At 40.0% G+C, this 14,604-nt stretch overlaps 1 protein-coding gene across 1 annotated transcript; it reads left to right on the top strand.

Moving 5' to 3' along the window:
• The first annotated feature begins 9,044 nt into the window (after positions 1-9,044).
• On the top strand, positions 9,045-11,401 carry neurod6a (neuronal differentiation 6a). The gene is made up of 2 exons (XM_010899018.2): positions 9,045-9,179; positions 9,566-11,401. The coding sequence occupies exon 2, from the start codon at positions 9,570-9,572 to the stop codon at positions 10,638-10,640; it is 1,071 nt and encodes a 356-aa protein (XP_010897320.1). The 5' UTR covers positions 9,045-9,179; positions 9,566-9,569; the 3' UTR covers positions 10,641-11,401.
• Positions 11,402-14,604: the final 3,203 nt, after the last annotated feature.

A 14,604-nucleotide genomic window follows, 5' to 3' on the forward strand; every position in this document is an offset into this window, starting at 1 on the left:
AGACTCAACAGGCTGAGTGACTGAGGTATTAAAGCCACAAACCTCCTTTCCAAAGTGGATGGAAAAGTCCTCCACGGTGAGGGAAGATGGAGGGCAGAAGGTTGCAGAAGGCAGTGAGTTCCTCTGGGGTTAAATGAAGAGGTTTACGTTTGGAGGTTTAATCGGTGGATGAAAAGGAAAAGAATGCAGTAGGGAGAGCAAGGAGTGAAAGTAGGGAATGAAAAGATGATCGGTCATTCTGAGGAATTTTTCTTTTCTTTTTTTTTTGTTCAGCTGCTGACAGTCCTGTTCTGTGAGCTCGCTGTGAGTCACTTAGCCACAGAGCAGGAGGGAGCAGCAAAGCTGGCCGGGAGGAAAGTGGACAGTCATAGGATTTGGAGAGGGAGGAGGTAAGGATTGAAGAGGCAGAAAAGGAGAAGGTTTTAGCAGATGGCTGAGATGATAGAATAGGGTAGCGTGGTAGGGGAGAGAGAACGCAGATGCGCATGTTTATGTGGACGGCGGCTGAGTGGGTAGGGGTTGGAAGGGAGAGAAAAGGGAGAGCGGAGAAGCCTTGTGAGTGGGAGCGGACTGAGAAAGAGTGAGGGAAAGGAGTGAAAAGAAAGTGGTCCCAACAAATGAATTGAAGATAGACGTCGGGGGACTGAAGTCACCCAGTAATATGAATGGTCAGGAAACAAACGTATCAAGGTTGACAACAGATCAACAGTTCCAAACATGGGGCTGGTGACAGGACATTAGAAGGGTGTGGATTATCGGTAAAACCTACAGGGAGATGAACGAACAGGGATGTGAAATACACACAGTCTGGCAAACATTGCAGCTGGTTTCCTTACAATTATGTATATAAGGTGAATCAAGCTCGATACTGGCGTGTTAAGTGAAGTGTAATTACTATTGGAATCCAGCCAGAGAAAGGATATCCAACAATTGGAACTGTTAATCACCCACCATAACTTTATTTGAGAATGACTGCTGGTGTCATAAAAAGGAAGATTATTATCTAAATTATGTAAACTGGGACAGCCATCTTAGTAATGGTTGCAAAAATTCTGAACACCAACAGATTGGATTCGTTTTGAAAAATGTATGTTATTTATGTTTGTCTAGAATAGGATTAATTGACCAATGTACATGCAAAAACACAGATTCATACAATTCTCAGAATCAACCTGCAACAGACATTTTAAAATGATGTACATGCCTTTGAACAAATTTGACTCATTTAGACTTTTCAAACTCAGCTCACTTCAATCATAGTTGGTCAATTCAACACATATTTGTAACCCAACAAGGCAAATTACAGATGAGTGTTACATATTCTGAAAGAAGAGTCTATGCAACAGAATATGTTCACCTCTGAGTTTCAAACTTATTGTGACATAAGAATTTATAGGTTAATTGGTGACAGGTCAGTAACATGACTGGGTAGAAAAAGTGCATCCCAGAGAGGATGAGTCTTTCAAAAGTAAAGATGGAAAGGGGTCAGCACTCTGAAAGACTGCACAGGCAAATCTGATCAGCGCACAATTCAATAGCTAGCATTTATGATGGTATGGGGGTGCATTAGTGCACATGGTATGGGTGAGTTGCCCACCTATGAAGGCACCATTAATGTAGAACAATATATACAGGTTCCATAGTAAAAGAGTCCAGGTGTTAAACTGGCCTGCCCACAGTCCAGACCTGTCACCCACTGAAAACATGTGGTGCATTATGAAAAGAAAAATACAACAAAGGAAACCCGGAACTGTTGAGCAGGTGCAATCCTATATCAAGCAAGAATGGGAAAACATTTCACTTTGAATACTACAGCAATAGGTCTCTTCAGTTTTGTTAAAAGAAGAGGTGTTGCAACACAATGGTAAACATGCCCATCTCCCAACTTATTTGAAATGTGTTGCTGGCATCAAATTCTAAATGGGCATGTATTTTTTTTAAGTTTCTCAGTTTCAACATTTGATAGGTTGTCTTTGTACTATTTTCAATAAAATATAGGGATTCATTTTCACATCATTGCATTCTGTTTTGATTTACATTTTATGCATCCTCCCAAAATTTTGGGAAACTGGGTTGTTCAAAATGTATTCTCAAGACTAAATAGTTTTGGGTGCAAATAAAGGTGGATTCCTAGGAAATAATAGTTACAATTTGGATACAACTTGTATGTTGAGGGATTAAATTAAGCTTGAAGACAAAAAACAGTCACTATAAATGTATTTATATAACCTCTTAACAATGTATTTTACATAAATAACCAACTAAATAATCATTAACAATTATACAATGTATTTGTTTTTGAAATAACCTTAAAATATAAAATTACAAAAAACATAATTTATCAATATTTGCTTTGATGCACAAAACAAGCTAATATTTGACTTGAAAATATGGTACCTAGCATGAAAATACCTTTTGTTCTACATACTAATATGTGTTGATATAATGATCACAATCAGAACCTTAATGTTTCAGGCCAAAATGTACCTATGTTTGGCAAGTCAAAAACAAGAAGTCACACATTATCAAAACAAATCTTTATTGTTTAATCAAAGTTAAAATATATCAACATTTCAAAAATTTTTATAGACATTTGACTTGATTTAAATGTTTATAAATGAACTGTTGAAGTCTTTGTTTCTGAGAGAAACGTACAGGTGGCTTCGCGTTCCTCACTTATTCATACTGCAGACATGAATGTTAGCAAGTCTATGTGATTTGCATTTGTGGCATGTTGTGTCGTACTTGGAATCTTTCTGAGGGCTGTGTGCAATAGTTAGGGGATGAGGTGACGTAAGACACGCCGCTCTGGAACTGAACAGCATTCTCAATGACCATTCTCCATCCACCAGTACTATACCCTAACCAAAATGCTGTACCAATTATTATTTTAAGAACCTTGAACGTCTTGGAATTGGTCAACTTTAGTTTTATATGGACATATACACAACGTCATAGATGTCATGATATTCCAAGCTGAACAAATACATTTTGTAGTGGGCCTCTGGATCCAAACCGAAAGTTACTATTGATACAAGCTAGCTATCAATTTAGCAGGCTTTCTCCCCCCCTTTTTTTTACAGCGCTATCTGCTGCTGCTCCTGTAACACAGTTCAGGGACTAAATCTCCACAAGCACTGCATTTCACAGAGTCATGGAACACCCTTGACTCTGAGAGAAATAGTTCCCTTGGTGGAAGCGATGTGGCCAGACAAATTAGTTTAGTCAACGAGGTAGGGGACATGGTGCCAGGACCTTCCTTCCAGCCCTTGAATGCTTGTCATCTATTAGAGTCTAAGTAGGGACAGATGTCAACTGAAGCCAAGGACATTTCACCATACTCCTGAACAGACCAGACCTGACCAGATCAGCCAGACCAGATCAGACCAAACCAGACCATCCTTCTCCAACTCCAAACAACTCTACACACACAAAGCCTCCAAGTATGGATACAGTTCCGCAGGCAGAGGTTGAATTCATTTTACCAAAGCTCATTAATCCACACCAACCAGATGGTACTCATTCTTTTCAAATGAATTGTGCATTCACTGTGTGCACAGGTGAAAAGGTAAGTGTGTTATTATGAGTTGTGTTTACGTGTTTTTCTTTGGGCTCACGACATCCGTTGCATGGTTAAGCACATCTCTGTGTGTGCTGTGCAGTTTGGTGTGCATTGAACAACTCCATCCCACTTTCTATTTCCTACGGCACGCTAATCTTTCCTTACAGGAGGCGCAACACGGGCCAACAGTACGTGTGCATCCAGTACAGCGTCTTTACAGACATTAGGTTTGTAGCAAGCTGTGCCATTTGCCTCTGATCTCACTCCTCTCCGCCGAAGCTCCTCTGTTTTCACACGGGTCATTAACAAGCACTATTAGAGCGCAGGAGTTCTAATAGTGCCAACGGCCTCGGCGCTGTTATACACTTCTGTTACAGCAGAGACGCAAATGCTGCGGCAAAGGTGGATTGGTTTGCAGCTTTTATATTCCCTCTGTCTGTTCATTCATCCCTCCATCGTTATATAAATATAACGGATGTGCTATCAGTGGGATTCTTTAAAGGATTTTCAGGGAAACTTCCAAAGCAATATTTGCCTTAGTGCCTCTCTATCCAGTGGAGTGTGGCTTTATTTAGACAATTAGTCTGGTCTGGAACAGAGGTTTGATGGCATGTGATGAAATGACATTCCCACAACCAGCTGGGGCCTCTACTAACTAAGCCCTAGCCATCCTATAACATTACTGAAATGTCACAACAACATTTAGGCCATATTACTGTTGTGTAAAAAGCAGAATTCTGTATTTGCACAAAATTGCTCTATGAATATTCGTCTTGGCCCAGTACAATTGAATGTTTTACCTGAGACCAGGTAGTGTCAGTGCTCTGTACGATTTAATATACAAACAGGTGAAAATGTGAATATCGACTAAAACATGGCAGAACTGAAATGTTTCTTCTTCTCTAAACTTGTATCAAATATAGTCACATCATACCTAACACTTTCTCATTTCAATGTCAAAGGTGTTGCATGGTGAGTGACAGACTTGTGAAATAAGAAGTGTCATTCTTGAATCGTGGCATATGTTTGAGTCTAACACCCAGGGAATCCAACACCTCGGTTGGGAAGGTAATCACTAGGCTAAATCTCTATCCACCTTCTCTTTCATAGGGTTGCGATTTATTCATTTGTTTACACCTGCCAGCAGGGAAACATGAAGGTGATTTTCATAATCAGAGAAACTGGGCAGAAGTCCAAATTCCATGCCACATAATAACGACCTTCAGTGTGATGCCCTTTCCAGTGAAAGAACAACTACCTATGAATAATTACGAAACGTCAATAATATAACCCTTTACCTCGACTTTACCTGAGCGTTTAGGGATGTATGAAGTTTTCTTCCATCAATCTAATCTTGTCATGAAGAACAAATGGGGTGATAGGATATGGGGAGGAGGTGAGAGGAAGATGCGAGGAGAAAGGGAAAGAAGGGGAGAAACGAGAGGAGCAAAAGAGGGACAGAGGAGAGAAAGAAAGATGAGGGACAGCAAGTGAGAGTGAATCTGAGAGGGTGTGAGGAGACTGGGAGAGAGGAGTGGCATTGGGGGAGAGGGATACAGGGAAAGGGGACACAGGGAAAGATGGGAGGTACTGGGGTGAGGAGGAGGGCGGGAGAGATGGTGAAGGGAGGAAACGATGGGGGAGCATGGGGAAAAGGGAGACAGCGAGAGGAGGGGATGCCAAGGGAGACAGGGAGAGGCAGGTGGAGAGGGGGGAGGTAGACAGAGGCAGAGCGTGATGGGGAGGGAGGCATCAGGGGATGACTGCAGGGAGTAGGGGAGACATGAGGAGACAAGGAAGGTAGGAAGTTGGCCAGATCGCCTCCAAAACGACCCCTACCCAGTCTCCCAGTCCCCAGTCTCTTCCAGGCACTGGACCCACATCAATAACCACCAGAGGTGAGCTGTAGGGGACACAGGGATGTTTACATTAACAACAAGCATCCTGGAGGAACTCAGGTGAACAGCCAAAGGGAAAGAGCGACAAAACCCAAGCCTGATTCTGGCACGGCAAAGACAATAACAACACTCAAATCAACATTGCTGGTCTCCACTCTGTTCCGCCCTGAGGGCAACCCACATTGATATCCTTGGCTGAATTCGGCAACCCATGATGGAACTGAACAGTATTGCAAGTTCATAAATGATAGAAAGTCACATTTCTAAACCCCTTCACATTTCATGGCGTGACACAGAAAGGTAATGAGAAAGTGTATGTAATATCACACTGTGGCTGAAATATGCATGAAATGCACTTCTGTTTACCATCCAAACGACATTGGGTCGTCATTGGGGTCGTGTTCTGTGTGAATATATAAGAATATCTCAGTTGACAGGACATTAGCTCATTCTTAAAATGCCTGAAGTAGATTTTATTTCATGATTGTAATCTATCACCAAGATCATCCCTTACTAATAATGACAAAATCATATGATTAGCTGGATATCTGTAATAAATGTAAACATTTTTGGACAAATGCATTAGCAACAGTTACCATAACACCCGAGCCTCCCACCAAGTTAACTGATTAGTATTCTGATTTCTAAAACATTAATGAATAATTCACAGCTCCATATTTCCATACCATTAGCAGTCTAGGTTTCGTACACCTGGGTACCTTTGGATGTCAACACTTCTGTTTATTATTTTTTAAGTTTTGAACCTTAGACAGAAGTTAAGTCTATAACATGGAAGATATTATTTGTGCTGTGCTGTGATTTTAAATACAGTAGGCATAAATCTGCCTATAGTATCCAAGCTTTTGCTATTCTAGTTGATCATTAAGATATTTAAAATATTAATATCAACAGAAATGTAAAAAACAACAGAGCCATTTAGACAGCCAAAACAGAACATGACACAGCTCCACCAAGAATGGTAAATTGGTACAAAGGTTGATATGTTCACTTTTCACAATTTATTTGAAATACAACCCATTCTTTCAATTTTTCATGACAGTTGTGAGCAAGAGGCATTTTGCCTTTTCTTTTTTGAAGAAAGCACAAGCACTATTTCATTGCTGTGGTACGTATTACATTTTTTATGTGAAATGGGATGGGCCTAGTCTCGCTCCTTTCTCATGCACTGCAATGATTTATGGCCTAAAAAGACCAGAGAACTAATTAACAGAGTAATTAATTAATATACATTTGCATATTTGCATTTGCAATTAGTGCAGTCAAGTGATTAGTCTGAAATGGGAAGTTTGACTCATCAGATGTTGGTGTGTGTACTGGACCAGAAAGCTCGTTGCCAGCTGAGGCATCAGCAGAGGGGGTGAGTGGGGAGTCAGAAATGGAGGTGTGTGTTTGTGTGTGTGTGTGTGTGTGTATGTATAAACAAGGACTGTTACAAACTGATCAAGTATGAAACATCTAACGTTAGATTAGATGATAACGTCAAATACCGATCAGATATCTATAGAGGCCACACATTTTCTCCCTTAAACCAGTATGTAAATTAAACCAGTATGTAGTTTAAAGCTTTATTGGGGTCTCTGAATTGATTTACAATTGTAGAATTGTTACTCACCAACAGTCCTATCATTTGACTGTTTTTGACTTTCATTAGAGATCACCAAATCAATTTTAAATTAGGAAAGCTGCTATGGGGTCATCAAGATTCCTTTCAGGCAACGGATAACATGGGGTCTTGTGTCTTTCTAATTAACATTACTGAAGAATAATATCAGCCTCCTCCCAGAAGGACTCGAAATATCAGGACAAGCAACAAGAGGGACATTTTAAAAAGGTTTGCTCACCTGCTTTGAGGTAGAAAAAAATTATCTGAATTTTATAAATGATACTAGTACACAATTTGTTGGATGATGCAAAGAAACCTGGCCATTGTTTCCTAGTGTTCTTTGTTCAGTTGATTTAGGTGTTAATTAAACTCTATGTTTTGTTATATAGTGCTGTTCACACATTCACTGAAGACCCATCATTCCAATCCAACTCCCACCCATCATAATCATTTACCCAACATGTTCTAATGTAGGTAGCTTTGTTTTTGTATTTACATCAGCTGAACTCTTGAGGCATTCCGAGATAAATTCCGAGATAAATTAAATGTTTTCCTAATTTTTTACAACCATTAATGAAGTGGTTGCTCCAGTTTAAATTGCTCACGATATTATTCAAAATACGCATGACATTAGCCTGGTATTTATTCTGAATTAATGCTGAATAAAAATGTGTATTTTGGATATCCTTACTTCGTCTGTTTAACAATAGGAATTACACATTTCTTTGCAAGCCAGCATAATGTGACTTGGAGGAAGGATTATAAAATGCGGCATACTGCCTGCTCAATGATTTGGGGAAATCGAAATGCAGTCCAAATACTTTCGAGTTCAGAGTCTTTGATTTGCTGGACCCCCATATTCACACTGGCCCACTGTACAATGTAACATTGTCAGTGTTTATCCATCACTGGAGATGTTCCTGTGCGGATATGATCCAAATGAATGTAAATACAAAAACATAGGCTATCTGTAAGCAGTTGTAACTAGTGTAACCACTCTCCAAGCCATGGGCAGCTGGATGCGTAGTATCACCATCCAATTGATCAAAATGTTGAAAAGAAATCCAGGCCATACTGCATGGTGTTAGTTCACATTTAATTTGTTTTTTTTAAAACTGGTGTAAAACCTCTTATGGTTACATTGGCATAACTAAGCCTTTATAGCTTGTATTTCAATTGATTTCCAAATGCTAAAAGAAACTGCAAAGCCTGACCTATACCAACTTAATTTTATTCACAGGGTAAAAGGGTAGTACTGAGAGCTGTTTTGTGCAATCAATGAATGAGGCTCACTATAGTATTATAGGCCTCATGGGACCTATTGATATGAAGACGTATTACTCAAACACATCAATAAACACTGTTTCTGCATTTTAATCCTAGCTAATCAGAGTACTATTTTGATGACACTCCTTTCCCAAAATAGTCTACATTTATGAGAGGCCTTGGGAATCTTCTGATCAGCGCAAATGCAGCCAATTGGCAAACGCCCTTGACAACATGACCCAAAACACAGGGGCTATCAATCATGCCACTTTAGCTGTCATTCTAGCCAAAGCAAGTTCTGAAATGGGTGCTTCTGGCTTGTATGTAGTGCATACATTTGCAGTCAACATATAGCACACCATCTAAATTGAAAAGCCTACAAAAACAATTCTTTAAAATTACAGTTAATTTCCACCAAATTGCCTTTTATGCCATACAATCCACATTACTATGCTTTGCAACAAGGATTGGTTCTTGGCTAAGGTCCCTATTTGTTTCCTCCAGTTTATAATAAAGCTAAAGGGAAGCTTTATGATGGTTCCCAGAAGCCAGACGATCAGGGAAAAATTCAACAGTCCCTCGAGACCACACCACGTGGGCAACACTGCCAAGTGACGTCAGTAACAGATGGCATGGGTACCAGCTCTGGTGGTTGGCATCAGTGTCATTTCTCAAAGAGAGAGAGAAAGGGCTGCAGAAAAGACAGTGGGAAGGAGGAGAGGACAAGCGGCGGTAGTAATCTCACCATCGCGCATTCAAAAAGGTTCTTGCGCTGAAGGCAACCTAAAAAGCTTTTAGGAAGATGTGTACTGATTGACACGTGAACCAGGTGAGAGGAAAATAAATTCGTGTGAAAGATAAATGCATGGGTGTCATGTGAAATAATACTTTAATCAATATCTTAAATATCTTAAATATCTAAAAAAATATATAATTTATAGGAGTTTAAAAAGGTTTAACTAGGTTGTATGATAATATTATTTGAAAGACGAATCTTGTGAAGATTGGTGTTGTAGTCATTTAGATAGATATGATTTATGGTATAGTGTAGATCTGTACTGACACGGGCGAAAAATGTAATGTTTTAGTTGGATGACAATGTGTTCAGTCAAAGCGGAGTGAAAACATTTTGTTGAAGATATTGCGACATGTTCCATTCTGAATATTACCAATTCTAGGACTAATTTTCCTTATCGTCTTTCTTTCCCGCTAAAGGAAAATGTTGACCTTACCTTTTGATGAGCCATCGATGAGGCCAGGGCCTGGGACCCAGTTTGAGGCCAATTTTCCCCTAGATTGCGTGCGTGAGATCAAGGTCAGTAAACAAGAGCCTTTCTTAAAAGCAGCCGATACCATCTCCTTCGCCCAAACCCACATAAAAACTACAGAAGGCGATATTGACTCGGAGAGAGACGAGGACGAGAGAGATGAGCTAGGCCAAGAAGACGAGGACGTGGAAGGTTTGCCAGGGAGGAGGAGAGGCCCGCGTAAAAAGAAGATGACCAAGGGGCGCGTTGACAGAGTTAAGATTCGGCGCCAGGAGGCCAACGCACGCGAGCGGAGCAGGATGCATGGACTTAACAACGCACTGGACAGCCTGCGCAAAGTCGTGCCATGCTACTCCAAAACGCAGAAGCTATCCAAGATTGAGACTCTACGGCTGGCCAAGAACTACATCTGGGCGCTGTCAGAGATCCTCAGCACCGGCAAGAGACCCGACCTACTGGCCTTCGTCCAAGCGCTCTGCAAGGGACTGTCTCAGCCAACCACCAACTTGGTTGCGGGCTGTCTCCAGCTCAATGCTAGAAATTTCATAACAGACCACAACCGAGAGTCGCCTTTTACTGGCAGGTCCCCATTCGACGCCATGTATCCTGCCCCTTACCATAGCTCCACGGAGACTGTAGGGTCCTTAGGCCACGGCAGCAGCACCATGGACGGCTCCAAACCTTTGCGACCATTCAGCTCCTACTGCAGTGCCTACGAGTCCTTATATGAAAGCACGTCCCCAGAATGTTCAAGCCCTCAGTTCGACAGCGGTGCTCTCAGCCCTCCAATCAACTTTAACGGTATATTCTCCCTAAAGCATGAGGAGCCCGCGGACTATGGAAAGAGCTGCCATTACGGAATGCGCTACTGCGCGGCTGTTGCGGGTCGCAGCTCCCTTGGCCAGAACTCGACGTCACGGGTGGCCTCTGACATCCGGGACATCCATGTCCCGTATGACATCCATCTCCGCAGCCAATTCTACCCAATGCAGGAGGACTTAAACCCGCCCTTTCATAATTGATGAGTGAAAAGTCCAATGTGACTTTTCACTCATCAGCGGAGTAGCCTAATTAGGCTACGGAAAATGAAAGACCTAACCCACTCATGTATTATTCACTACTTTGTCGATTTTGGGCGTTTGGTTGTGGTGTCGGCCATCTGATGTATAATCATTAAATCATTTTTATTTAATGTTAAATGTCTGGAGAGTAAACATGTTTTGTCGGGGAACTCTTTTAGGGAAAACACACCATGAAGGCAACGGAAACAGAGGTCTTGTAGATTGACAAATATCGTTCTGTTTATAGAGCCTAGAGCTCTCATAGCTGGGGCTACTGAGTCATACGAAGACATTCCAATTCGCTGCTGTTATTTGTAAGACATGCATTACTAAGATAGTATTTGGGTGCCCTTTATAGTACATTATAGTACTATGGTATACCTATTCTATCTCGATGCTGCTCCATTTAAATGTTTTTATCCGAAGGGCATAGCAACATGGTGGAGTTCGGCCTAGCGATGCAACGTCGAAAATAAGACAGCAATAAAGGCCGAAGGAACTATGCAATAAAGAACTGTGCAGTCTAAGAACTCTATTATTCCCCACTAAACGCGCAGGTCAGTAGGGCAGCCCTCAACTGGAACAAATAGGCAATTAGAAGCTTCATACAATTCATAACATAGCCAACGTTTCCATTGCCTCGCGTGTGGCTTAAGTTGTTCAAAGCCAGGATTGTAAATATTTGTAAGTAATTTAATTTGTATGTATTTATTTAGGCGACTGGAGTTCGGATATAAATATATAAATACATGTTCAGTGTGTGTTTTTTAAAGTGTCAAACTGTGTGTTAATTATGTGTGTAAGATAAATCGAAACATGTACAGTTATCATATTTAAATATTAAATACAAATGTTACTGAATACATGTTTAACTGGGCGAACATAACATGTTTTAAATGAATCAGAAAATTACAGTGGGATGAATCTCGTTATTCAGGTTATAACCTAAGTATGCCTTGAATTTACTATAGTTCACAGGAGTTAATCAATATTTTCTTCAATTTGCGATATTTGAACTAAACTGAATCTTTTTATTTCTTGAAACAAATCAGTGCACATTTTTGTATATAGTGCATAATCGATTTGGTACCAATGACTATTGTTTTTGACTAAAAACAAGGCCTATTCATATTCAACTAGCAGTGACATGGAGATTCCTGGCCCATGCTTGATTTCCTAAATTGAGATCTTAGAAATATTAGTGAAAGCTTAAAGCTTTTTTTCACTAGAAATGTTTAATACTTCATTACAAAAATGTAAGCAAATTATTAAAACCTTTTTATGGTAAATTCTCACCTTATAATTTCGCTTATATGAATAGGCTACATTTTGCCTTTATTTGAAATGTACATTTGTCACGATTTATGCAATTCCATTTTTTATCAATATTATTGTATTCAATGATGAAACGTTTTCGTGGGGGTATAGTACATTTCATTTTTTTTTTGCCGTCTTTAAATTTGTATCTGGTAATGGGATTGTTTTATAAACAAAATAAAGTTGAATAAAATTGATTAAACGAAATTTTAAAAATCATTTTTTACTGAAAATATGAATTAGTGCATGCGTATTTTTCAGTAATAAGGTGACGTTCAAAGAGATTATTGCAAACGAAATTGGTTATGCATCTTAAATAATTATATTTTTCCGAGTTTGGAGAACGAAACTATCTGATGATGATTATTATTATTATTACTGTTCGCTTACAACAAAGGAAATTCTGAAAAACATATTTAATTTGACAAAATGTAAATAATAGTTGCAATTGGAATGGAATGACATCTCAACAATGTTAAACAACTTATTTTAACGTCCGATTAGTCTGGCTACCTCAATTATCTAAATTCCCAGAAACAGATTTCACACGAAATTAGTTTTTAAAATACTATATAAGTACATCAACTCTACTCAGTTAATTGGTTATAGAAAGTTAACATCTAAATATGTGTGTTTGAGAGAGACAGAGTCTGCGTTTGTGTGTGTATGTGCTTGAGAGGGGTGGGGGCGGGGTGGACATCCGTCCATTGTGGGTTTATCTATGTGCCATGAACCGAAAATGTCGCCAAGTTGGACATTTAAACTGGAAGTCAGCCAAATAGTGACAGACTGTGGATCAGAAGCGTGTTGAAAAGCGTCCTACGTAAGCTGTTGCTCTGGTTAATCCCCGGGAAAATGTGCATTGTCATCCTGAGACATTAGCCCGCGCGGGACAATGAGATCATTAATTCACAAAACGTGCATTTGACAACAGAATTGGTATGTTATAGTTTATCCTACTGTGAGTTGTACAGAGCCTGATGGTTAACTAAACCCATAAGGTGTTGTGGAGAACATTGAGAATTTTCAATGAAAAAACAATTCATATTTGTAGTTAATTAATAAAAAAGAAATGAGTACTCTAAACAGGCTCTAATAGGAAAACTATACATTAGCAATTTTTGATATGGGTATAGTCGACTTGAACAAACTAAATATGAAGAGCCCATTGAGAAAATGATACCTGTAACGGTTTTTGATATGCTTGTAATTACTGGGGTTTCTGGGAAGTGTACAATGTCTTAGAACTCTAGAGGTGCTGTTTAACAGGTTGGAAGAGTGAAAGAGAGTGGAAGAGAGAGGGAGAGAGTGAGTGAGGGACTAACATACAGAGCATATGTTCCTCTACCAGGAGACAAAGCTGTGAAGAGAGAGGCCCATAAATGAGCAGAAAAATATAAATATCTACTTCATCAATAAGAGCTTTTTCACACTTCTAATGTCACTTGTTACTGTATTAACAACTTGAAGATGGAAGTGTGTTCATAAATGTGTTAGGGAAGAACTGTAAATTTAAGTTAAGAATAGCACATCACATCCACTTTCACTTATCTTAGTTTATTTTCTAATAGTATTTAGGGATACATTTCAATTGAGTTACTATAGTGTTCTGACCTGTAGAATCTGTGGAAAGAATGTATGTGCACACAAGCCAAAGCTGTCCAACATACAGTGGGGAGAACAAATATTTGATACACTGCAGATTATGCAGGTTTTCCCACTAACAAAACAGTTGATAATTCTTATCAACTGTGAGTGACGGAATCTAAAACAAAAATCCAGAAAATCACATTGTATGATTTTTAAATAATTAATTTGCATTTTATTGCATGACATAAGTATTTGATACATCAGAAAAGTAGAACTTAATATTTGGTACAGAAACCTTTGTTTGCAATTACAGAGATCATACGTTTCCTGTAGTTCTTGACCAGGTTTGCACACACTGCAGCAGGGATTTTGGCCCACTCCTTCATACAGACTGTCACTGGGCAATACCGACTTTCAGCTCCATCCAAATATTTTCTATTGGGTTCAGGTCTGGAGACTGGCTAGGCCACTCCAGGACCTTGAAATGCTTCTTACGGAGCCACTCCTTAGTTGCCCTGGCTGTGTGTTTCGGGTCATGCTGGAAGACCCAGCCACAACCCATCTTCAATGCTCTTACTGAGGTAGGGAGGTTGTTGGACAAGATCTCACGATACATGGCCCCATCCATCCTCCACTCAATACGGTGCAGTCGTCCTGTCCTTTTTGCAGAAAAGCATCCCCAAAGAATGATGTTTCTACCTCCATGCTTCACAGTTGGGATGGTGTTCTTGGGGTTGTACTCATCCTTCTTCTTCCTCCAAACACGGTGAGTGGAGTTTAGACCAAAAAGCTCTATTTTTGTCTCATCAGACCACATGACCTTCTCCCATTCCTCCTCTGGATCATCCAGATGGTCATTGGCAAACTTCAGACAGGCCTGGACATGCACTGGCTTGAGCAGGGGGACCTTACGTGCGCTGCAGGATTTTAATCCATGACGGCGTAGTGTGTTACTAATGGTTTTCTTTGAGACTGTGGTCCCAGCTCTTTTCAGGTCATTGACCAGGTCCTGCCGTGT

Source organism: Esox lucius, chromosome 21 (assembly GCF_011004845.1).
Source record: "Esox lucius isolate fEsoLuc1 chromosome 21, fEsoLuc1.pri, whole genome shotgun sequence".
Classification (NCBI taxonomy): domain Eukaryota; kingdom Metazoa; phylum Chordata; class Actinopteri; order Esociformes; family Esocidae; genus Esox; species Esox lucius.